The sequence below is a fragment of the Mustela nigripes genome, chromosome 11 (genome assembly GCF_022355385.1).
Source record: "Mustela nigripes isolate SB6536 chromosome 11, MUSNIG.SB6536, whole genome shotgun sequence".
In the NCBI taxonomy this organism is placed as follows: Eukaryota; Metazoa; Chordata; class Mammalia; order Carnivora; family Mustelidae; genus Mustela; species Mustela nigripes.
In genome coordinates, this window is record NC_081567.1 from 20,387,165 (window position 1) to 20,412,738 (window position 25,574).

The 25,574-nt window shown below is 45.7% G+C and overlaps 2 protein-coding genes across 3 annotated transcripts in view; both read left to right on the forward strand.

Moving 5' to 3' along the window:
* Positions 1–3,829, forward strand: part of METTL9 (methyltransferase 9, His-X-His N1(pi)-histidine) — a 47,884-nt gene extending 44,055 nt beyond the window's left edge. Inside the window, exon 5 of one of the 2 annotated variants that reach the window (XM_059415111.1) lies at positions 1,617–3,829. In XM_059415111.1, the coding sequence (XP_059271094.1) occupies positions 1,617–1,819 (203 nt within the window). In that variant the 3' untranslated portion in view covers positions 1,820–3,829. Of the gene's footprint in view, positions 1–1,613 lie in introns of both variants that reach the window. The other variant, XM_059415110.1, reaches the window with a different exon arrangement.
* Positions 3,830–9,505: 5,676 nt separating this feature from the next.
* OTOA (otoancorin) overlaps positions 9,506–25,574 on the forward strand; it is a 69,268-nt gene continuing 53,199 nt past the window's right edge. Inside the window, exons 1-8 of the mRNA XM_059415952.1 lie at positions 9,506–9,577; positions 15,824–15,918; positions 16,308–16,336; positions 16,429–16,459; positions 16,577–16,604; positions 18,595–18,682; positions 21,725–21,856; positions 25,104–25,339. Of these exons, the coding sequence (XP_059271935.1) occupies positions 15,828–15,918; positions 16,308–16,336; positions 16,429–16,459; positions 16,577–16,604; positions 18,595–18,682; positions 21,725–21,856; positions 25,104–25,339 (635 nt within the window). The 5' untranslated portion in view covers positions 9,506–9,577; positions 15,824–15,827. The remainder of the gene's footprint in view (positions 9,578–15,823; positions 15,919–16,307; positions 16,337–16,428; positions 16,460–16,576; positions 16,605–18,594; positions 18,683–21,724; positions 21,857–25,103; positions 25,340–25,574) is intronic.

The window sequence follows — 25,574 nt, forward strand, 5'->3', positions numbered from 1 at the left end:
AACACTGGAAAGTTGGAAGAAGTAGAAGGAGTGTCTATGTATAGGGAGAAGAGAAAAATTAGTGAATAGTACACTGTGGCACAGTGAGGAAACATGGTGGTGATATTAACTAGTTGTATGTCAGCTTTGTGTAACCCCTTGTTAATGTGTTGTTGAAACCAAGTGTGGACCCACCGTTGAGGTTCCTTCCTACCCCCTCTCCTGCCCCACAGAGGCCTCATCAGTTGGGTTTTTCCCTGGAAGCAGCAGAAATGGACTCGAGCCGACTTCAGTGAGAGGGGGCTGATTGAAAGGATTCAGGGGTAGCTCACACAGTCACAGGAGGACTGGAGAACCCTGTGGGGTCTACAGCAAAGACAGACGCCTCAGATTATGCTGCAAAACTGATCTGAAGGGTGTACTGCTGCTGCCCAGCACTAGGGACCGTGGCACAGGTCACACTCAGCTGTTCACACGACCTGATGCCGCCCCAGCTGCAGTTGCATGGACACTGCTCTGCCCCCCGGGGAAGGAGCCCATGTCCCACTTCTCTGGGTCACTTGCTCTTCATTCCATGTCTCAGGCGAGTGTGTCTGAGCTTGGGTCATGCGCCAGTGCCTGCCTTCGCTGCAGGAACCCCGGGCTTTGTCTCCCACAAGACTCCAGGAAGAGGGTTCAGGTGCTGGGCCACAAGAAGAGTGAAAAGTCTTTCCCTTATAGTGAATGTGTTCTTGGGACCTGTTGATCATGTATTTTCTCACAGAAAGCTACCGTCTGTCTGAAGTTAGTAATACTTTTAATATGTGTGCATTTTTTTTTAACAGCATAGGACCTAAAACCACGCCAGAATTGACATATACCATTATCTTTGTGTCCATATGTCTGTAGCCAATGCTTGGTGTGAACTTGAAGGCCTGGAGACCTTATCCAGGCACCCCTACCCCTGCTCCACAGGCATCTGACACTCATGGGCTTGGAAATGATGGATACAGACTTCAGCCACTAGTCCAAGAAATGCTAGGCTGATCCAGTCATTCTCCATCTCTACCTCTCTCTGGTCTTGGAGCTTAACTTGTATAAAATTGTTATGAAAAGTTAGGGAGTAGATCCCATCACCTTCCCTTGAAAAATACACCGATGATCTGTCTTTATAAATAAAACTTGTGTTAGTCCGTTTTCAGCCTGTCTCGTCAGTACATTCAGTGCATTACGGGCGTATCTCCTGCATTTATCCCTAAACCTCCTTTCACGTTTTGTGGGTGACTCTCTGCTTCCGTATTTGTGTGTTGCATGCAGAGTTCTCCAGAATCATGAACACTTACAACCCAGTTGGTCCCCTGGAGTCAGAGACTCCAGGAGAGTCTCTGTCAGAGAATGTAAAAGTGTGGGCTTTGGATCCACATAAACCCAGGGTTACATTTCTGCTCTTCACTTGCAAGCTTGGACAAGTCCCTCAGCCCTCTGGGTTCATACTTCGTCTCCGCCCTCCTCCTCAGGAGGCGTCGGGGAGCTGAGTCATCGAAGCACCCCGTGCTGGGCACATACCAGGCCCCTGGCAAATGTTCTTCCTCCTTTCTCTCTTTGAATACCTTCATCTGTTCAAGAATTTAACTTAATGTTTCTATTTGTTTTAGTAGGTGGCAAGTGGGAGAAACCATCAGAAATTTTAGAAATCAAGGGACAGAACTGGGAAGAACAAGTGAATAGTCTGCCGGAAGTTTTCAGAAAAGCTGGTTTTGTTATCGAAGCTTTCACCAGATTACCATACCTGTGTGAAGGCGACATGTACAATGACTACTACGTTCTGGACGACGCTGTCTTTGTTCTCAAACCCGTATAGACACGTGGAGGCCCGAGTCTTCAGAGCCCACCCCGAGAATGTACACTCCAGAAGAGGGTCTGCGTTTGTGATTACGTGAAAGGGGGGACCTTTGGGGACCGCCATTCTAAATATCATGTAGGAATTTAAAAAGCCAAAATACTAATTATTTCTTTGTAGTGTGTAAAAGGAATGTTTCTAAAAAAACAAAACCCAATTCTTTGAGGATTTTTATCAACTCTTTACTCAGTATACAGGTCACACTCCCAAGTACGGAAGATATTTTTTATACTTCATTACAGTAGGGACTCATTCCCAGTCAAAGCAATAGTCACGACGTCACATGGAACCAATAAATATGGATTGTTTTTAATAAAGTAAAGACTGGCAATAAAGCTGTCTGTTCAGTTGCAAATATTTGGTTATAAAAGGTATAGCCACTGATATTCTTTCATGTTTAGAAATTCTTTCTGTTATTCAAAAAATGTTTTTAATCATGCTAATAAACTTTTTTGGAGATGACTCTGGCATCATGTTTGAGTTAATATAAGGCTCCCCTAGGATCTTTTATTGCTTTGGCTTCAGGGGTGCCCAAATAGTAGCATTATGTGAAAAGTGCAGTTAGGACTGTATGATAAAGGCTTCCCACCGGGTGGGAGCCGGGGAAATATTGCAAACTGTGGTGAGCACTGAACTAGGCAGTCTAGACGAACCCTTAGGAAGAACAACTTCATTCAGATCTAGTCCTTCAGGGACCACTCCCCAGTCCCCATTTCAAGTTGGCTTTGGGAAATTCAAAACATGGGCTTCCGACTTTGTGATCACTTCCACCCTATGCTCAGAATTCTGCTTTTCTGGACAATCTCAGGTTCTCAGAATTGAAATATACATCTGTGGCTTCTGACAAAATGCAGCCTAAAAATGTTTTAATTCCACTTCTTACTCTACACGTGCATACCTCTTTCCCAGAACCTGGTTCTTCCTGAAACTCTTGACTGAGTTTATTCGCCAAGAATAGGGACGGATGAAGACCATGTCAGACTCCTCTATTCTAGAATCCGTGAGTGCCTCCAACCATATACCCACAAATGTTGCAATAGAGGAACTCATTAGCAAGATCAATAACCATTGTGCATATTCCAAAGAGAGCAGAGCACTTAACCCAGAATCTAAAATCTCAGTAATAACAGAGACGATGGGTTCGAGATTGTGGTTATTAACAATATGTTATTCTCATGACTTTCTTTTTTTCAGCCAGGTGTTTCATTAAATATTCTCATTTATATGCTCATAGAAGTCATCAAGTCAACACATTTACTGCAACACCTGGGTATAAAGAATGAAAGCCTCAAGAAGAATCACTTTATTATTCATTAAGAACAGCATTCCCACATCCTCACACCGATATCCCCCACTGTTACTGTGTTGTCATAAGAAGAGTTGGGTTATGTGATTTATGCAAAATTGTTATTGGTGCATTCTAGTGCTTTTTCCCCCCAGGAATTCCAGTAGCACCCTAGATGATGAAAATAGAGGAAATGAATAAACAATGTAGTTCTTACACAGTTGAGTTTTGTTTCTTTATAAACTGTCATAATCTTGCTGTTTTGACTGTCGAACAAGAGTGCAAGAGTGATGGATGTTCAAAGAGGCAGGTTGCCACAAAGGGTTTCATAATTTTGAAATCAATTAATTTTATGGTCTATTAAAAAAAAAACAAAATATCTCTTTTTTATGCCCCTCAAAAGCAGAGAAAGCACATCCATTTATGCATTTCAGAGATACAAATACTGTCTCAAAACCAGGTTCTCAGAAAACCAATATATTAACAGTTCTGTTGTAGGATGAAAATTTAAACCAGCAAATCCTAGCACATTGGATACCTGGTCTTGGAAGTCTTGGTGGTGTGTCACCTCTCCACTAGGTGGCAGTGTTGCTTACTGAGTGTCAATGGCTTTTATCCACCCCCACCCCCCATGGAATCCTGTTTTTTCCCCAAAGTACAATAAAGCTGCCTTCTTGTCTGCACCATTCCTCGTGTAAGTGCTTCATATCAAATTTAAGGTTATGCTAGAGAAATTAAGAAGAGCTCTACTTGTGGTCAAAGCAAGTTATTAACCCATTGACCCTGAAGGTCATGGGGAAAGGGAAGGCCAACTGCACCTGCGATGCACCGTTCTTTGCACCTGTAGCGGGAGTCCCTTGAGTCTTGGGGCCACGGGTTACAGAGGAGGGAAGGAAAGAAGGTACAATACCCTCAGTCACTTCTCACTTGTGCAGAGCGGTTAAAAGCAATAGTGTATTTTGCCTTTCTGTATGTCTTAAACCAGTTTTTATGCAGTTGACCCTTAAAGAAGCTGGGCTGGGCAATAAACTGAGACGTACTTGTTTCAAGTCCTCTTTCTGATTAAAGCTTTGTTTTTCACTTAGATCTGAGTACAGTGTTTCAATAGGCTCGTTACTGAAGATGTTTTCATCAATTGCTTCCCACTACTTGGTTACCGACTGAAGTGTTTCATGATCCTTTTTTTCTAACAACTACAGCACATACTCAACTTCACATATGAACTTCCCGTGGCTGAAGAGATCCCTCATATTGGTGCAGATGGCTGTGTACCCCCAAATTTGCTTCTAGCCGGTGCAGGGAAGACCCTGTGCCGAGTAGGGACTGAGTGGTCTGACTTGCACGGCCCAGGCACCCACGGAGCACATACTTGGCTTAGAATTGACCTGAAACGGGATGCTCACGAACTTCAGCCCCTTTAGAAGATCCAACGGCAGGAGTTGGCAGAAGGAAGTTCACATTTGTACCCACACTAAGAAACATTTGTTTGTAATCTAAGTGAAAATACACACCCAGAATCATTAAGGAAATATTGCTGCGGTATAAAATTCAGCAACCTGCCTTTTTGCAGTTAGTGGATGATGAGGCAATAATGGGGCAACAGTGAACGGCACAATAAAAATTAAAATTTCATATCGACTGTAGCTATGTATAGGTATTCGCGTTTTGCTGCTTCCTTTATCAATTCTAATAGATTTGTGTTGTCTTTGTCGTCTAGGTAGGAATTAATTCAAACTTTTAAGTTGTCACTTGCTTTTTAAAATTTATTTTTAAATGAATTTTTATTTATTATTTTCGTATAATGTTAGGTTTAGAGAAATCTTGCAGCGTTAGTACAGAGTTCCCGTACACCTTTTACCTCCTTTCCAAATGTTGACACTTTATGTAGCCTCGGTGTGTTCATCAACATTAAGAAATTAGCATTGATCTATAAAGTAAACGACAGTACTGGGATTTTGTCCGTTTTCCCATTCATGAGCTTTTTCTGTTTTAGGAGCCAATCAGGATACCATATCTCACTTTAGTTGCTTACTTTAAAAATTATTAGGGGCAACTGGATGACTCAATTGGTTGGGGCATCTGCCTTCGGCTCAGGTCATGATCCCACAGTTTGGGGATCAAGTCCCTTATCAGGCTCTCTGCTCAGCGGGGAGTCTGTTTCTCCCTCTGCCCTTCACCCGCCTTGTGCTCTCGCTCGCTCACTCTCTCTTGCTCTCAAATAAACAAATAAAAATTATTAGTGTTCATTGACCTGACACCATTATATGTCTTCCAAATTTTTTAAGTTGTGGTAAAACACGCATAACAAAATTTACCACCTTAACCATCTTTTTTGTACTGTTAGTGGTATTTAGTACATTCATACTGTGCAACCATCACCACCTAGCTTTAGCACTCTTCATCTTGTAAAACCGAAACTCTGCGCCCATTAAGTCCTTCCCATTCCCCCTTCCTCTAGCCCCTGAAAGCCACCATTCTGCTTTCTATGAATTTGCCTACTTTACGTTCTTCATATATGTGGAATCGTACAGTATCTGTCCTTTAGTGACGGAATGATTTCACTCAGTGTAATATTCTAAGGTTCATCCACGTGGTAGCCTGTGTCAAAATTTCTTCCATTTTTTTTTTTTAAGATTTTATTTATTTATTTGACAGACAGAGATCACAAGTAGGCAGAGAGGAAGGCAGAGAGAGAGAGGAGAAAGCAGGCTCCCTGCTGAACAGAGAGCCCGATGCGGGACTCGATTCCAGGACCCCGAGATCATGACCTGAGCCGAAGGCAGCGGCTCAACCCACTGAGCCACCCAGGCGCCCAAATTTCTTCCATTTTTAAAGCAAAAAAGACTCCCCTGTGTATATACGTCTACACCACAGGTTGCTAATCTGTTCCCCTATTAATGGATACCTGTGTTACATCTGCCTTTTTGTCATTGTGAATAAGGCTGCTGTGAACATGGCTGTACAAAAACATAAGGCACTGCTTTCACTTCTTTTTAAAATTTTTTGAAATTGCAGTATAGTTAGCGTACAGTGTTGTATTAGTTTCAGGTGTACGATATAGGGATTCAGCAGTTCCATCTCGACTCAGTGCTTGTCAAGAGAAGCGTTTTCACTTCTTTATTTTTTAGACACACAGAGATCACAAGTAGGCAGAAAGGTAGGCAGAGGGGAAGTGGGGGCAGGAAGCAGGCCCCCTACTGAGCAGAGAGCCTGATTCGGGGCTCGAAGCCAGGACCCTGAGATCATGACCTGAGCAGAACGCAGAGGCTTTAACCCACTGAGCCACCCAGGTGCCCCAGAGCCCCGCCTTTTCACTTCTTTGGAGTATATGCTCAGAAGCGGGGTTGCTGGATCATACGGGAATTCCGTGTTTCATCTTTTAGGAATTGCCATACTGTTTTCCACTGTACCATTTACACTCCTAACTCGGCACAGGGCACGGCACAGGGGTTGCAACTTCTCCACATTCTTGCAAATGCTTGTTCATTCCTGTGTATCCTCATAGCAGCCATCCTAATGGATGTGAGGTGCTATCTCATTGCGGGTTTAATTTGGATTCCCTAATGATTTGTTGTTATAGCACAACTTGCATGGCACTGGGTTTCACTTACTAGTAATTTGTGCTTTGTGGCTTGCTATTTATATTGCTATTACTGAACTGGAATCCGTGCTCACGGATACCAAAGGATTTCTTTTTAGCTATGACATTTTATACTATTGGAGAAATAGAAGAGTCCTGTTACATAACTAGAACTTAAGATTTCCCTCTGGATTTTAGAGTCAGTATGCTGTTGTCCCATGAACTAAAATACACTTTTTGTTACAAAACTGTTTAAAAATCATTTTGAATACTTGTAAAAAAATGAAAAGATTCCCCCCCCCTCAAAAAATGACCATGGAAAACTGGAATGCCTTATACACCTGCACTCTTAAGTTCTGGAAAATAATTAAGAGCAGGTACAATGCCTAAATGTTGTTTTCTTATATCCTGTTTAGGAGTCAACACAGAATATTGTATTTTGTATTGTTTTCAGAATATGGGCTTTAAATGCCCTTGAACCCTCAACATTTTTCAAATGGTAGAGTTGAGTTGGTTGAGAATACATTGTCAGTCCTTTTTATACTCAACAGAACAAAACAGGTTTTCCTACACTTGATTTTGCCACTTTTCTTAATTTGAAAAAATAAATTTTTATTATTTTTTTAAATGTAAGTTTTATACCCAGCCTGGGTCTTAACTCAAAACTCCAAGGTCAAGAGTCACTTTACCAACTTTGCTTTACCAACGAAGCCAGCCACGCACCCCTGCCACCTTGTTTTTATTTGTAAAGTGGCTGTGATTGATTATAAAGCCTGGTGGCTTTTGCATTGTAAGTAACATGTTTGTTATAGACAAAGTAGAAACCACAGACAGGTGAAAAGAAGAAAGTGTAAATAAACTCCACCTAGCTTCAACCCTGACAGAACCAGTAGGAACATTTTAGTATACGCACTTTCAGACTTCATCTACACACGTATGTACACACACATATTTATAAACTTTTGACATTAAACAATGTAAAAGGGAAAAGATGCTTTTATCCTTCCGGAATGGATCCTGTGAAACTCCTGGACACCTGTTTTCTAAATCAAACGTTGACAAAGGATGGAAGACATTTCCCATCGTTTAAGGCTTGTGAGTAAGCTACTTCTTTAAAGGATTAAACCAAGAGCTGGGGATAAAAGAATTTTTTCTGAAAACATTGAACACTGGTATTACATAAATATTGGCCAGATGAGCAACAGAACAGTACAGGTGGTCATTTCGGAAGAGAATTTCTAATTCTGCCACTGACAAAATAACGCCAGCATCAGGCATTTTAGCTATTTTAAAAAGTTTGGATATTGAGATGTGTTTCATTAAATATAAAAGACTGCAAGGAAATCTCTAGAGTTCACAGTTCTATTTTCACTAGAAAAGAGGTAAAAGTAATGCATTATTCCACCATGCAAACCTTAGCACAACAACCCACTCCCTTCCAAGTTTAATAAAAGTGTATTACTTAATATTTGACTTTTTTGGGTTCTAAAATCATTTCCATGTGTTACTATTACATGGTCTTTGTTAATGCCCGTTTTAATGACTATGTATTTCTTTTTTAAAGATTATTTATTTATTTGACAGACATAGATCACAAGGAGGCAACGAGACAGGCAGAGAGAGAGGAGGAAGCAGGCTCCCTGCTGAGCAGAGAGCCCAGGGGGGGGCTCATCCCAGGACCCTGGGATCATGACCCGAGCCGAAGGCAGAGGCTTTAACCCACTGAGCCACCCAGGCACCCCATGACTATGTATTTCATAGAATTGCTGTATCACAGTTGATGTAACTATTACCTTATTGGTGTACACTTACATTGGGTCTTTTTCTACCACCATTTGCTGTGTGTGTATATATGTAATGCTGGGGCAGTGACTATTTTGGGGCACGAGCCTTTTTTACTTGGGAAGATTTTTTTTTCCTTCAGATGAATCAGGTCACATGTAAGGACCAACCGGTCTGAACATATTTACAGCTCTTATTATTAAAACAAAAAACAAAAAACAAAAACTTTTCATTATGGAAAAATCCCAAACACATAAAGGAAGAAAGGTAATAATTACCCCCTCTTCACTGGTTTCAACAATTATCCACACATGGCCCGGTTCTGATTCGCCCAGGCTCCTGCTTACTCTGTGGTCCCCTTAACTTCCAAGCAAATCCCAGACATCACGTTTCCGTTTTGCAGACACACATCTACAAAAGATAAGGACTTTGAAGAGAACCACATTACAACACTCACACCTAAAAAAAACGTAACCTTGGGGCGCCTGGGTGGCTCAGTGGGTTAAGCCGCTGCCTTCGGCTCAGGTCATGATCCCAGGGTCCTGAGATCGAGTCCCCCATGGGGCTCTCTGCTCAGCGGGGAGCCTGCTTCCTCCTCTCTCTCTGCCTGCTTGTGGTCTCTGTCAAGTAAATAAATAAAATTTTAAAAAAAAAAAAAAAAAAGTATCCTTTTGCCGGTCCAGTGACCACACTGCCCCAACTGTCTTTATAATTTTTTATCAGTCCGTTTGCATCCGGATCCGAATAAAGTCCCTACGTTGCAACTGGGGGGCGGGGGGGCTCTCTGTCCTCTGCTCTCCCCCCCCCCCCCGTCCGCGATCTCAGCGAGGGGCCCGGCGGCGTGCATTCTGTCCGTCCGTCTCTGGCACTGCGGGGGTCGGCAGAGCAAGCCCCCGCCCCCCAGGCGGGGACTGCGACCCGGAGGCTCTCGGCGGGGTCTCCACGGGGAGGAGGTCACGCCCCCGCAAGCTGGCGCCGCCCCCACCGCTCCCGCCGCTCCGGACGCGCCCTACGGCCCCGCCCCGCGGCCCCCCGCGCGCGGGACTCAGAGCGGCCGGAGCCGACACCGCAGGTGAGGCGCACGCGCGCGCGCGGCGGACCGGGGCGCCGAGGACCCCGCGGGGCGAGCGAAGGGGGCGGTGCGCGGGCTGGGGGCGCGCCGCGGGTCTCCCCGGAGAAGAGGCACGAGGGGTGCGCGGGGCGGCGGGGCGGGGGGTGGCAGTGGAGACAGAAAGCGGGGGTGGGGTGGGCCAGGGGCAGCCGCAGCTTTCAGGGCGCCGGGAGGTGGGGGCGTCCGCGAGAGGGAGTGTGTGCAGAAATTTCCAGAAAAGGGCTTTGGACCCACTTAATAGTAATTAAAAAAAATAATAAAAATAAAAAAACCCCAAAAGCCAGCAGTGATGGCAACGTTTGTAGGAGCCCCAAAGCGACGGCACCGGTAATAGAGCTGCGGTTCGCGGAGGGAGTCTGTGCGGTGGCCGTGCGGGGCTGCGTTCTCCCCTCTTTTCTACCCCAGGCAAGTTCTTCACGTAGATTCGGTTTATTACCTCTTAGCTGGGCGGAGCGAGAATCGGGCAAGTGCAGGGTAAAGTGGATTGCGCACCGACTGCGCACGGGATGCATTTATGAACTTTAAAAATGTGGACACGGGCTCGGTGAGGGACGGCCTGTTGCCCTTCGCGGCGTGCGGAGGAGGAAGTGCCAGCCCGGGAGGTGAAGGGAGCTTGCTCAGGAGCAGACAGGGTGCCCTTCCCTAGCAAAGCGCAGCTCCTGTCCCCTCCTGTCCCCGAGAGGGCTCCGGCCACCTGGAGTTTTAGGTTCCGGGTGCTCAGTAGGGAGGCTGGGGAGCAAAGCTGGTCAACCCTTTGGTTCTTTGGCTCTGGGTTTGGGAACTGGCCCTTCCACGCGGTAGCTGTGGGGCCTTGCGCTGGTCATCTTGACTTCTTGGAACCTAGTTCCTTCTCTCTGAAGTAGCAACCATGGTAATATTTGCCTCAAAGGTCTGGGACGCCTGGGTGGCTCCGTCGGTTCAGCACCTGCTTTGGGGTCCTTCCAGGGGCCTGGGATCCAATCCTGCATCCAGCCCCTTGCTGGGCGGGGAGCTTCAGCTTCCCTCTGCCTGCTTCCCCCTCTGCTAGCAGCAACCCCTGCTTGTGCTCACTCGCTTGCGCTCTCTGACAAATGAATAAATAAAACCTTAAAAAAAGAAAAAAAAGGTTCTGCAAGGATTCAGGGAGACAGTGTATCTAGAGGGGGATGTGCTGCCTTCTCTCTCATTCGGTGGTTGCTGGCATTAGGACGACTGTGGAGTCAGGCAGCCCTGCCCTGGGATCGCCTTTCTGTCATTTGCTTGCTGTGTGACCTCATGCGCCCACAGAACTCCTCTGTGAAACCCAGTCAAGTAAAGCGTGGGGCCGATGGAGAGAGTAAGTGCTATGATGCTGGCGCACGGAAGATGCTCGGTGAGACCTTTGTTCCTCTTCTTTTGCCACAGAATCCCACGCCTTCCATTCTGCTCCCCTGAGACCAGAAGAAAGGAAGGGGTTATCACTGTCCAGAGTCTTCCAATTAAGGGGGAAGCTGGGGCAGGAGCTCAGGCCTCCATTTCTGTAGCCCAGAAAGTAACCACTCCTTTGACTTCTGTATTCACTGTGAGCCTGGCCATTCCAACTACCAAATCCACTTCAGTCAGCCTGGTACTCGGCAAGCCAGACCAGGTAGCCCACTTTGCATGGATAGCAATGAAAATTGTAATTTTTGGGGTGTGTGTGTGTGTGTGTGGAAAATCTCCAAGTTGGTATCTGGATGGCCCATAACTATGGATCCGTGATACACAGACCTTAAATGGGGCTGCTTTACAGACAGTAAAACTCCATGTAATTGTGAGTTGTTGGTTTGTGTGTGGGATGGGGTGTGCCAGCTCTGGGAGAACCTCACCACTGTCCCCTTGCAAGCATTTCAGCAAGTTTCATAGAGGATGAAATATCTCTCATCTGTAGGGTGATCAACTTATCCTGGTTTGCCTGTGACTTTTCCTGTTGTAAAAGTGAACTGCGTGTCCCAGGAAAACCCCTCAGTCCCAGGAAACCAGGATGGCTAGTCTCCCTGCTCATTCAAATGCTTGCTCCCCGGTGCTCAGGAAACCGCGTTCATTTCTGGTTTGTGGCTAAATTGTTGCTGTTTGCGTTTTAGGTTGCACCAAAGCAGCCCCCCAGCCTGCCTGGTTTCCCCCGGTCTGCAGTGGGGAGCCTTTGGGGGGGGGGGGAAGGGAGGAGTCCATGGAGAAACCCGAATCATTATTGCCCTGCACAGTCCATTCAATCCTTTTGGCCTATCTCCTGAAAGAGAGTGACCCAAAGGGCTTTTAATTAAAACCAAATCCCATGCTGGTGATGCTCTGGGGTTTCCTTGGAACGAAGACATTATGTGCAGCAGAAAGCGGGGCATCTATTTCAGTAATCATATACCTCTCCGTGGAGTTAATAGGGAGATGCTGGCAATAAAGCACAAGAAGCCTCATTGTCTGGGAAACTGGAGAATTGTGAATGAGGCCAATGACCAGGGCAGCTGAGCCAAAGGCAAGGGAGAAAAAAAGGGCCACAGTTTCCCCTAAAGCCCCAAAGACCCCAAAGCAGTAAGAGTTATTATGAGAGTTGAATGTACCAGCTCCGGGGGTGGGATTGGTGGGGCAGAACACAGCTTCAAAGGCTTTGGGATCCCCTTCCCTTAAAACCTGTTGGAATGTGTGCCTTTGGCTGTTTGCAGGTTTCCAAAGTTTCAGTTTGTTTTTGCCCTGGGCAGTAAAATGAGCATAATTGTTTGCAAAGCTGGTTGTGGAAGTCCCCTTGGAGGTTAAAGAATCCATTTCCTTAACAAGCTAGATAATACTAGGGAGATCTGTAAGGAAGAATGCCTGAGCGCCTATAAAATATTCTCGGGAAACCGCGGGTGGGCTTGATGGGGGTTCCCTTCAAGCTCCTGTTAATACCCCAAGAGGGTGGCATCCGTTCTTTGGGATGGGGTATGGGCTACCTGACTGTCAGGTGAAAGCTCCCAGTTTTCACCTGATTTGACCCCATAAACAGATTTTGAGGGGGTCCCTCCTTCCACTTGACCGGAAGAACAAACACACATAAAAGCAGACTTAAGACTGTCATGAACCTCATGTACTCCTCGCTCAGTTTCCACAGGCCGACCCATCACCACCTCCCACCTCCTTCCTCCCCTATTATTTTTGAAGCCATCTCTCAAACACCACATTTCTTGTGTATATAGGGACGGGCGCAGCTTGGCGAACGGAGAGTTATTTTCTGTGGCCACAGACGACACTGGTGCGAACTGGCCTGGCCAGAGCCCCTAAAAATTTGCTTTTGGACACTGACACTTAAATTTCATACGTGGAATTTCCAAGTGTCAAGAGATAGTGGTTTTTTTTTTTTTTTTAAACTATTTAGGAAAAAACAACAACAAACAGCTTTGGGCCCCATAAAACCAGGTAGCTTGTTTGAATTTGGGCTGTGGTTTGGTGACCTTGTTGGCGGGGTGGGGGTGGGGGCATTTGAGAGATCACGTGACTGTTGGGTAATCAGAGTCTCCTCAGCCCTTCCCCCGTTCTTGGGATGTGCCACGTGCCCACCATTCCCGCGCTAAGAGCCGTTCCAAGGAAGCAACCTCCGGCAGCGAGCAGGTAGTGCGCCTCCAGATGTCCACACAATGGGTTTCCACACAGTAGGTCTCCAGGTGACCCACAACTTCACTGTGAGGTGGCTGTGTTGCCAAGTGAACTGGGGAGACCCTGCACCCTGGGGACTTGACCCACCCAGACCGGAAAGAGTCACCGAAGTTTCTTGGTCTTGTCACAAGAATGAACTCGACATGCAGCACCGAGGGTGACTCACAGGCCAGGAAAGTTTATTGAAGTGCAAAACACACTCTGGAGATATGAGAGCCGGGAACTCGAGAGAGAGAGAGAGAGAGAGAGAGAGAGAGAGAGAGCCAGCCCACGAGAGCGAGCTACGTGATGTGAGCGTTGGGTTTCTATCTTTTATTGACAGCTGTTAACTTGGGGTTGAGATATTCATTACTTGGGACTTTTGTGATTTTTCTTCCTAATTTGGCCAGGGGGTTCCTGTCATGGCAGCCGCCATCTTGGCTGAGTCTGGTGGGATCTGGCTTCCGGTGGCCTGCCACCAGGCCTCTGACCTTCCTGATACCTGGCCATGACTTCCTGGTTGCTGGCCTCCAGGCAGCATCCTGTCAGGACCCAACCAATGGTCTAACAGCTACAGATCTGAGGTTCCCACAACCTCTTCCTCAGGTTTGGTCCGTTTGCTTGAGCAGCTCACAGAACTCAGGGAAACGCTGTTACCAGCTTATGAGGAGACACGATGGAGGATATGGATGAATACATAATTAGATGAAGAGACAAGAGATAGGATGTGGTCTGGGAGGGTCCCCCGTGCAAGAGCTTCTGTCCCTGTGGTGGTGGGGCATGTCACCTTCCTGAGGTGATGGGTTCACCCACCTGAAAGCTCCCAAGCCCTGGACTGTTGGGATTTTACGGAAGCTTCCTCACATGGGCATGATCAATTATAAACGCCATTCTCAGCCCCTCTTTCTTCTCTGGAGGGTGGGGGTGGGGCTAGAGAATCATGGCTTGGTTTTTCTGGTGACCAGGAACCAACCTGGAGCCCACCCAAAGTCACCTCAGGGGAACAAAAGTTTCCCCTAGTACTTTTACCATGTAGGAATTTACCACAGTTTTGGGAGCTCCATGCCAGGAACCCAGAGCAGAGACCAATATATATTTTTATGCCAACGGTTTCCCTTATCTTAGAATCTCAGTCTTAGGCTACCTCTTGTCCAACGTCCGAAAGCCTTTGCGTCATTATTTTGGTCGATTTTCTAATTATTTAAGGCAGGAGGGTTTATCTTCTAGCATCAGATCTGGGCGCAGAAGTCCAACTTACTATTCATTGGTGAATGATGTTCATTGTATCATATATTTTTTTAACCTTTCCCCTGTGCCCGGACATTTGAGTTGTTTCCAATTTTTAGCTATTATGAATGAAACTATTCAAGTGTTTATGTGGACGTAAGTTTTAATTTCTCTTGGATAAATGCCCAGGGGTGGAATTCATGGATCGTAGAGTGTTGCATATTGAACTGTACAAGACACCACCAGACAGTTTTCCAGAGAGATTCTTCCTGCTCCCCATCATTATCGACACTTGGTATTGTCAGTCTTCTCAACTTTTAGCCCATCTAGTATATGTAGTAGTGTGTTTTTTTTCTTAAGATTTTATTTATTTATTTATTTGACACAGAGAGAGAGAGAGCATGGAGCAGGCAGAGGGGCAGAGAGAGAAGAAGGAGGCTCCTAGCTCAGAAGGGAGCCTGACGTGGGGCTCCATCCCAGGACCCTGGGATCATGACCTGAGCTGAAGGCAGACGCTTAACTGACTGAGCCACCTAGAAACCCCTCTTTTTTTAATTTTAAGATTTTATTTTTAAGCAATATCTACACCCAAATGTGGGGCTCCTCGAGATCAGGAGTCACATGCTCTACCAAACGAACCAGCCAGGCGCCCCTGTGTAGTGGGTATCTAACTGTGCATTTAATTTGCATTTTCCTGATAATTAATGATGCCGACAATCTTTTATGAGTTTACTGGCCATTTCTTTTGTTTAAAATGAAACTTAAATTTGTATCTTTTTTTTTTTTTTCCCCCCGCCTCTGGCTTATCTTGCACTTACTGAGTTGTAAGAGTTCTTTTTATCACCTAGATATAAACCCCTCGTCAGAATAGAGCCCGTGCTTCTAATCATTCCTCTCTGCTGGATTGAGGGGAGTGAGAGGGGATGTAAGAACATAAACTGGCCGTTGTTGTCATCAAGAAGAGAGATGATTGTGTCTTTGACTAACGGAAGGGTTTAGATGGAGCACAGTACATGGAATTTAAAATGCATTTTTTAAAAAGAGCCCAAGGGGTTCTGGGCCTATTAGTTTTTCCCTTTTGTCTTCTGAATGTTCTTTCTCTCTCTTTTTAAAAAGGATTTATTTATTTATTTTAGAGAGAGAGAGAGAAGACAGGAGGAGAGACAGAGAGGGAGGGAGAGAGATCTCCCAGCAGATCCTCCCGCTGACGATGGAGCCCAATGTGGGGCTCCGTTCCAGCACCCTGAGATCATGACCTGAGTCGAAATCAAGAGTTGGATGCTTAACGGAGCCACCCACGTGCACCAAGTCTTCTGAATGTTCTTAAATACATTTTAAAAATACAAACCTGAATCACTTCTGTGCTTGAATTAACTACAGGAGGATGTCCCAGGAACCTCGGATGTCCTTTCTTTTCCTGTTCCTTTTTCTGAGCCATGGAGTGGCAAGTCATAGAGTTCCAGATTCCAGGCAGGGTAAGTCCTGAGGGGGGGGGAAGAATCTGCCGTAGTTTCCACACATCTTAGGGTATGTAGTGGGATGGATTGGTTTAGGTACAGGGTGCTGGAGAGTGTTTGGGATGTATGTGTATGTGTGAGTCCGTGTGTGCATGCACGCGTATGTGTCAGTCCGTGTGTGCATGCACACGTATGTGTAGGATTTTCAGGATTATTCTAAAAGGATTTTTCAAACTAGGGTTTTCGCATACTGGGCACACATGGTCACAGGTATAATTGAAATTCACTAAAATTTTCCTCTATAAGTGACTTTTTTGGGGGGGGAGCTTCTCTTTCCCTAACCCATATGTGTATTTCTGAAGATCACAAAATTAATTCTAGTTATACCTTCACTGGCTTCCTTACAGATTTGGATCCATTGTTGCAAAAAATGGCGGTGAGTATCCCATTTTCTTTTAATCAAAATCTCCTCTACTGGAACAGCCAATTTTTGGATGTTTTACTCGACATTATTTCTTTGTCTTTTAGGAAGAAATCATAAATGGAAGCTATCTGAATGGTAATGTCCCCACTCTGTCCCCCACTTGGCTGCGTCTAAGAATTTCAAACAGAACGTACCTGTGATCTCTCTGGAATGATTCTTTTAAAGTTGTCTTTTCGTTTTATTCCCATGTAGCGTTACTGGATCTCATACAGTTTCAAAGGTAACCCACCCTCCAGGGGAGGGGTAGGAATGGAACTGATGTTTAGTAAAAATTCCTAAATGGGAATCTCTTAATTGTAAAAAGTAAGACATACATATGTACTCATTACAAAAAGATATCAACCAGGGCACAGGTGTTTTAAAGTGGTTACGTTTGTTTCACAATCTTTTATTCCTCTCTGCTGGCACAAGTGCTACCATTTACTGAGTGCTGACTGTGTAGCAGTCCCCTTCTTAGTGCTTTGTGCCTAGAAACATGTCCTATCCTTACAAGCTCCCCCAGGAAAGGTCCTGTTGTGATCCAGTTGGACAGAAGAGCGAAACAGGCACAGGGAGGGTGAATCAAGGTCATGCAGCTGGGAAATGTGGTGGAGCTGAGGCTCCACTGTATCCAGTGTCCTGTCGTGTTATACATTGCATATGGGCTGGTGTTAGATACCAGGGATGCAGGGCAGGCCACTAGAGAGTGCTGTGGAAAGACAAATATTAACAGATAATTCTAATATGATGAATACTATGAGGGAGAAAAATACGGGGGTCTGAGGGCCCAGGACAAGGGCACCCAATTACGTTAATGTGAAAGAGTATCCTCATAAACATTCTTCTTCCTAATGTAACTTTAACTCTGGTTAATAGTTGTGGATATATTCTTTCAGGCTAAATTTGATCTATTTATCTGTCCATCATCTTTGTGTTCATTCATTCATCCATCCATTTATTTAATAACAAAAATGGGATTGTAAAAGGCCTTCCAGTCATCTAAGGCAGGAGGATTTATCTGCACCCAATTACTCCATCACAGGTGGAAGCTGAAGTCCCACTCATTCCTTTGGTATTCATGTTTTATTGATACATATATTTTTTTAAGATTTTATTTATTTATTTGACAGACAGAGATCACAGGTAGGCAGAGAGGCAGACAGAGAGAGGGAAGCAGACTCCCCGCCGAGCAGAGAACCCGATACAGGACTCGATCCCAGGACCCTGAGATCATGACCTGAGCCGAAGGCAGTGGCTTAACCCACTGAGCCACCCAGGCTCCCCTATTGATATATTTTTGATTGATATCCATTCCATTGAATGGATGTACCATATTTGGGTTTGTTTTGTTTGTTTGTTTGTTTTAAATTTTTTATTTTTTAAATTTCTTTTCAGTGTACCAGAAATCATTGTTTATGCACCACACCCAGTGCTCCATGCAATCCGTGCCCTCCATAATACCCACCACCAGGCTCACCCAACCTCCCACTCCCCGCCCCTTCAAAACCCTCGGGTTGTTTTTCAGAGTGCATAGTCTCTCATGGTTCGTCTCCCCGTCCAGTTTCCCCCAACTCCCATGGTTGTACCATGTTTGTTTAACCTTTTACTTGTTGTTGGACATTTGGGTCATTTCCATTTTTTGGTTGTTCTGAGTGAAATTGTGTGTTTTCTATGTGGCTGGGTACTGCTCTAAGCACTTTATGTGTGTGAACAAACAATCTTCACAATTTTGGCTATAGTATGTAGAAAGGGAAACTGAGGCACAGGAAAATTCAGTAAATTGCCTAAGGCCACACAATTAAGTGGCAGAGCCGGGATTCAAATCTGCTTTTGAGCTCACACTCTTAACTGTGCTATTCTAGCCTCTTGTGGTATACACTGTATCTGCTTTTTAAATTTAATATCATAATGGTATCTTTCCAAGTCAGTCTGTTTGGATTGTACTTAATCCAAGTGGATTTTTATGGGAATTAGAATATTGCACACAGCTCGTAAACTGATAATTGTCTTGGAGAGAGTGGGATCCACGGAGATTCTTAGATTTGGAAAATCCCCCACCACTGTGCCAGGTTAACAAATGTCCTGCCTCCTCCAAACACAAATTTTCTAGCATCCCCGGCCCATTCCCCACATGCTGTCTGAATTCTGGTCTTCTGGCCACTTGGCAAGTAGGGGAACTCCTCATCATAGGGGAACCTGTCATCGTGACCTTCTCCTGTCTTCAACTAAAGCTCGCATGGGTGGACAGCAGACCTGTCCCACAGAGTCCTGGCCTATCTGAATTCACGGAATGTTGCCTTCACCATCCCCAGCCTGCAGGTGTGTACCTGAGACTCATCCCTATCATATAATCCCCTCTTAGGACCCAGGGGTTGTACACTCAGGGGCCAGGTAGGAGCAGGATGGGGAAGTGGACTAGGTATGAGCTAGTTTTCACTGCCACGAAGAAACGTGTTCTGTCCAGTTGTTTTGAAACATGATACAAGCTCTTTTGTGTTTTTCCTCGTTCTACCTTTGATGGAGACTTGGTGTCTTGGGGAGGAGGCTGAGCTGCTATAACAAAGGGACCCCAAATTCCAACAGCGCAAACAATGTAGTTTATTTCTATCTCATGTTATAGTTCAGAGTTCAGTGGGAGGTCCAGAGAAGAGAGGGGGCTCTCTTGCTCTCTCTTTTTTAAATTTTTAAAAAAGATCTTATTTATTTATTTGACAGAGATCACAAGTAGGCAGAGAGGCAGGCAGAGAGAGAGGAAGGGAAGCAGGCTCCCCCCCTGAGCAGAGAGCCCAATGCGGGGCTCGATCCCACAACCCTGGAATCATGATCTGAGCGGAAGGCAGAGGACTTAACCCACTGAGTCACCCAGGACGGAGCTCTCTTTTTAAAAGACTGTCCAGGGGCCAGCTTCCTTCGATCTGGTGGCTTTGTCATCCTCAGGGACTCGTTGCCCATGTGACTGAGAGAGCACATCCATTCTCCGGCCCAAGAGAAGGGGTGGTGGGAAAGAGGAAGTGAAGGGTGAGCACCTTCTCTTTAAGGACGTAACCGGCAAGTTGCACCCTTCCTCCTGCTCACATTCCGCATTCACATGTCACGGCGCAGAAGAAAGAAGTCTTTCTGAGAAACTCCTAACTCGGCTAAAACTTGGGGGATTCTGTTGCTAAACGGAATTACAGGAAGCTGGCTGTTTGGGTGTAATGATCAGTCTCTTAATTATGGGTCCAAGAAAAATTTTCTTCCCTTTTAATTCTACTGTAAGAAAAATGGTAGCAGAGGCATGGTAATAGATGGCAAGGATATTGTGGAGCAGTAGGGCATGCTGGGGACTGTGGCAGACTGGACAGCACGTGCCTCTTCAGCACGATCATCAGCCCAGGGTGACACATTGTGTCTTTATACTGTGTCTTTATACTGTTAAAATGTGGAAAGCACAGAAAATTGAGGGAATATTCTTTCGGTATTTAAAAACTATCTGATTCAGGGGCGCCTGGGTGGCTCAGTGGGTTAAGCCTCTGCCTTCAGCTCAGGTCATGGTCTCAGGGTCCTGGGATCGAGCCTGCATCGGGCTCTCTGCTCAGCAGGGACTGCTTCTGGGCCACCCCCCGCCCCACCCTGCTGCTCTGCCTACTTGTGATCTCTCTCTCTCTCTCTGTCAAATAAATAAATAAAATCTTTTAAAAAAAAAATCTGATTCAGCAAAGAAGTCATTGTCATTGACGAATGAAGTTCTGACATCAGAATAAATGAAGCCCTGATGTCTTTATTGTCTGTTTTTTACTCTATAATGCAAATGAAAATATCAGCCAACATTCTCATGAGAGCTCCATTCAGAGAGCTGGTTGCTAACCCTTTCCTAAGACACCCACTAGCTGGAGGTGGCTGTTGGCCTTATGGCACTGACTTACTTTCTTCTGTTCATCAGTCTGTGGCCACCTAAAGGCAAGGAATGCCTGCCCTTTCTCTCTCCAGCAGTAAGTTTTCTCATTGAAATGTATATATTTTAGCTTGAATAGTAGCTATCTTCTCTCTCTTCCTGTGGATAAATTTGTATATTCATTCAGTGTCTACTTATCTAACCTCTAATCTCTGTGAGGCATTGTTCTAGACACTGGAGACTCAGAGGAGAAGTCGGAGGTCTCTTTACTAGGGAGAATCACTAAGCAAATCATTATGTAACTCATTCAAGATAGGAAATAAGGGGTGGCACTTACCGACCACTTACTGTGTGCTGGGCACAACTGAAAACATTTTACACACACTCATTTCACCCTCACAACAATCCTACATGGTAAGTCTCTACTGTGTCTACTTTTCAGTTGAGAAAACAGAGGCTCTCAGAGTAGTGTTGCCTATTTAGCAAATAGAAGTACAGTATTCTTGGGGCGCTGGGCTGACTAGTTGGTGGAATGTGTGACTCTGGATCTTGGGATCTTGCATTTGAGTTCTACATTGAGTGTAGAGGTTGCTTAAAAAAAATACAGTGTTCCCAGTTAAATTTGATTTGTAGATGAACAATAAATGATTTTTTTTTAGTGTATGTGCCATGCAATATTTGGGACATACTTAAATGCTGAAAAATTATTCACCATTTAACTGCAACTCCAGTTTAACTGGGCATCCCGTGTTTTATCTACCAATCCTAGTTAAGTAACTTGTCCCAGGCCACACAGCTAGTCGGTGGCAATGTGGGGACATTCCTGGGTGTTGTCTGGTTCTAGAGCCCACTTTTTGCCCATGCCACCACAGTATGCTGCCTTTCTGGAGCACCTTTATTTAACAGAGATTTAGAAAATAATTCCCCAGACAGCAGAGGTCATCTCTTTTAGGAGAGGCTGCTGTCCTTTCCTTCTCACTCCGAGGGGAGGCCAAGAGGAAGTTTGTTCGTGCTGCCTGAATTTTGCTTTTATGCTGGTAGCTTGGGGCGTGGGAGAGGGTTTGAGCAGTGCCAGCCTGGGGGTGGTAAACTCCCTGGACAGAGGCCAACTGTTCTGGACTTGAAACCCCAGTCGCCTATAGGAACCAAATGGGCTGGCTGGGTGGGCGGTGAACAGGAGTGTAATTACAGGGAACAGCTGCCCCTCAGCCCACTATTATCACCAGGAAGGGGATATGCCTAGTGTTGCCAAATCTTTGTGTTTTCCAAGAGACCTTGGAAGTCTGGATTTTTGTGGGGAATCCCCTGACTTTGAAATGTTGGCAGCTGATGAAAAGTTTTGGAGCCAGCCAAAGCAAACACATCCGCTAGCTGCCGGCGGGTGGGCTCTGCAGGGAAGTAGGTGGCCTGGCTGGGCTGCTGGCCATGGTGCTGACCACGTGCTCCTGGCCTGTCCTCACTGACTCTTCTCAACACCCCATAACCAGGCCGCAATGGAAAACCACCTGCAGCAGCGCCTGTACCAGCCCCAGAAGCTGCTAGAAGACCTGAGGGAAACCGACGCTCAGCGCTTCTGCACCGCCATGAAATGCCTCTTAGAAGACAAGAAGGACCTCTTGGTGAGGCGTTCTTGGCACCCGGGGAGGAGGGGAAATCCTGGGCCAGTTGGTATTTGTTGAGTTGAATCCAACAGAGCCTGACTCGGGCCTTCGTTAGGTTTTCCTCCCAACTTCTCCCTTCACAACCTGCACCCCCCCAGGAGCCTGCAGACCTTGGTTTTCTCGCTTACTTTGACCAAAGTGCAAGTGAAGAGCCTTATGGGAACTAGGAGAGGAGAGGGTACCAAGGAGCTTCTAATGGTTTGGCCCAGTAAACGTCCATGGATGATGACAGTGCATCAGGGGGCACTGGGTTCAAGGATGAAAGTCTACCCCGGCCCTCAAGGAGTTTACAGTCTGGGGGTAGGAAAAACAACAACAACAACAAAATCCAAAACAGAAATAGACAAATTTGCCCCAAACAAAGTTGAAGATCAAAGAGCATCACAAAGCAAGGTCTGTGAGACCTAGAAAATCCTTGAGACCCAGAACAGTGAGGTTTAAAGACACCTTAATGTAGGGAACTGTGTTTCCTAGAAGGAGTTGAACCATGTAAACAATTTAATAGTCACAGACTTAACTTTAATGTCTGTTATTCAAATAGAATGGATATATCTAACCTGTGAATTTGGTAGAGATGTGATGTTTCCCTTTGAAATGAACTAAAGTTAAAAAAAAAAAAAAAAAGAGTTGGTTTAAATAAAAACATATGAGGGGTGCCTGGGTGGCTCAGTGGGTTAAAGCCTCTACCTTTGGCTCAGGTCATGATCCCAGGGTCTGGGATCGAGCCCCCCATCGGGCCCTCTCCTTGGCCAGGAGCCTGCTTCCCTCTCTCTCTCTGCCTGCCTCTCTGCCTCCTTGGAATCTCTATCTGTCAAATAAATAAATAAATTTAAAAAAAAATTAAAAACTTAGGAAGTAAATAACAGTAAAGATAGTGCAAATATACGGCAAAAATGAGGATGCTGCTCTGTGAAAATGATATTGGTTAATGTTTATTGAGGGTTTGCTGTGTGTCAGGTGTTATTCTAAGGGAACGGTCAGCAAACCATTTCTGTAAAGGACCTGATACTAAATATTTTAGGTTTCGCAGGCCGTGTGTTCTCTGTCACAACTACTCAGTTCTGCTCTTGTAGCAGGAAAGCAAACAGAGGTGGCAGGTAACTGAAGGGATATGGATATGTTCCAATAAAACTTTATTCACAAAAACGGGCCCTGGGTCAGATCTGGCCTGTGAATCATAGTTTGCCAACACTGTGTTAAGGGTTTAACATGCACGGACCGATTGAGTCCTTTCCAGGACTTTTGAGATAAGGACAATCATAATATTACCATTTCAATGTTCAGGTAAGGAAACGGGCTTGGAGAGGTTGAATGAATAACGTTGCATCCCGCCACAGGCCACAGCTCGAGAGTGGCAGGTCTGAGTTTGGAACCTGGGCTCCTGACTCTGGCTGTGGGTCCTTCTGGCATCTCGTGAAGCCCATTGGCCTCTTCTCAGAATAACTTGTGAAAAATCTATAAAATAAAACACAGAGGATTATAAAAGAAGCCAATTCTATTGAAAGACATTTATCAAAATATATAAAACAAACGCATTGGGAGTATAGTAACTGAAGTGCTTCACACATCCAATAACAAGATTTAGTTCTGAGTCAAATAGCTTTTGTAATTTTGAGAAGGTATGGATTATAAAGGAGATTTCAAGATATCTGTGACAACTGTAATGTGTTATGAAAGTGTCTGATTTTTCCTAATGACAACTCCAAGGTCCTACTGGTGGTGCCTTGGTAGCTTATTATCTACTATTCATTCCTGAAGGAAATGCTGAAAGTGAGTTCTGTGGCAGTAGAATGAAGGTAGCAGTTTCCTCCAGTGTTCACAGATGCCCTAAATTCTATCCACAGACCTCTGCTGCAGAACTCTTAGCTGCATTTTTTTTTAAAGAATTTATTTATTTATTTGAGAGAGAGAGCATGAGAGGAGAGAGGTCAGTGGGACAAGCAGACTCCCCACCGAGCAGGGAGCCCGATGCAGGACTCGATCCTGGGACTCCAGGATCATGCCCTGAGCCAAAGGCAGTTGCCCAGCCAACTGAGCCACCCAGGCACCCTCCTAGTTGCATTCTTAATCACGACCCTATTTAGCTCTGAGAGTAAATGACTGAAGTTAGGAAATGCTCGGTCATGGTTAGAGGTGTGGGCTTGGAGGCAGATGCACCTGTTTCAGATCCTAGCTCTGTGGAAGTCTGGGCAGGTGGCTTATTCTCCCATCCAAGTACTAACCAGGCCCGACCCTGCTTAGCTTCCGAGATCAGACGAGATCGGGCGCGTTCAGGGTGGTATGGCCGTAGACCAGGTGGCTTATTCTATCTTGTGTTTTCATCACCTGTGATCGTGAGGTAATAACAGCGTAGTATAACCTTTGTTGAGTGTGTGGTCCTTGCTAGTCAGTGGTGGTTACTATGTGTACAGGCTGTGCTGGGTGAAAGACTGAGGTGCCAATCAAATTATGACTAAGCCGTGTCAGCATTCCTGGTAGTTCTGTGCTTCAAAAGAGTCATTTGTTCGTTCGTTTGTTGATTCATTCCTTCCTTCATTCATCCTAACAGGCTTTCTCCATATTTTCTGGATTCCAGGCATTCCACTAAGGCATATGGCTTGGGCACCAAGGACTTTTCTGGCTCGACCTCTGCTGCACACCACAGTCATTTGCCTGGGGTCCACCGAAGGGCGGTTAAATCAGACTCTGTGTGGTGGTGCTGGGACCACTCCCCAGTGATTCTGGTGGGCAGTCAGGGTTGAGAACCATTGGCAAGGAGGAATGACAGGCCCATAAGCATCTCTAATGCATCGTGGAGTTTGGCTAAGGTGCTCTTGGGAGCACTTAATGGAGGGAGAATTTGATCTGACCAAGGTAGGAGGGCCTTTGAGAAGACTTCACCAAGAAGCCAATGACAGTTGAGCTTATCGGTGAGGAATGAGCTGGATTTCACTAGAGGAAGGAGCTGGGGAGGGAATTCCCGCTCAAGCATGCACCTGAGGTGCGAGTCATGAGGTAAACTTGAAGACTGAGAAGTTGCCTAGTGTGGGAGAGGCTGGTGAAGGCCTCAACTTGGTTTTGTAATAAATGGAAAGTTCTAGAAGGTCTGACAGAGCAGCATGGTGTTAAACAGTGGTCCTGAATGTCCCCACTGCTAAGTGTGGTTCCTCCCAGGGTTTCCAAATCTAGAGGCCTCTCACAAGACAACCCTACCTTTTTTCTTTAGGAGCTGGAAGACATTGTTCTTGACTTGGGAGAGATCCGGAAACAAGCCTTGCAGAGCCCTGGTGTGAACCGCAGCCTGTTTCTCATCACACTGGAGAGGTGTTTCCAGGTGCTGAACTCCCTGGAGTGTGTGGAGATCCTGGGCAGGGTGCTGAGGGGCTCCTCAGGCAGCCTTCTGCAGCCAGAAATTGCAGAGAAGCTCCCCCGGGACCTGCGTGAGGACGCTTTCAAGAACCTGTGAGCGTTTCCCCCAGCCCATGAGCCCCACTCCCCATTTCTTAGAGGCAGTACACGGCAGAGGGGAGGAAGCAAGGGGAGCAGGTTAACCTGTGAGACCTGAAGCAGAGCTTACCATCTGTGGAGCTTAGAAATGGTTTGCGTAAAACAGTGCCGCCCAAATGTCAGTCATTCTGGTACCATCCTCACAATTTTTGCCATATCTATACACCGCTGGTACTATTCTTTACTTGTT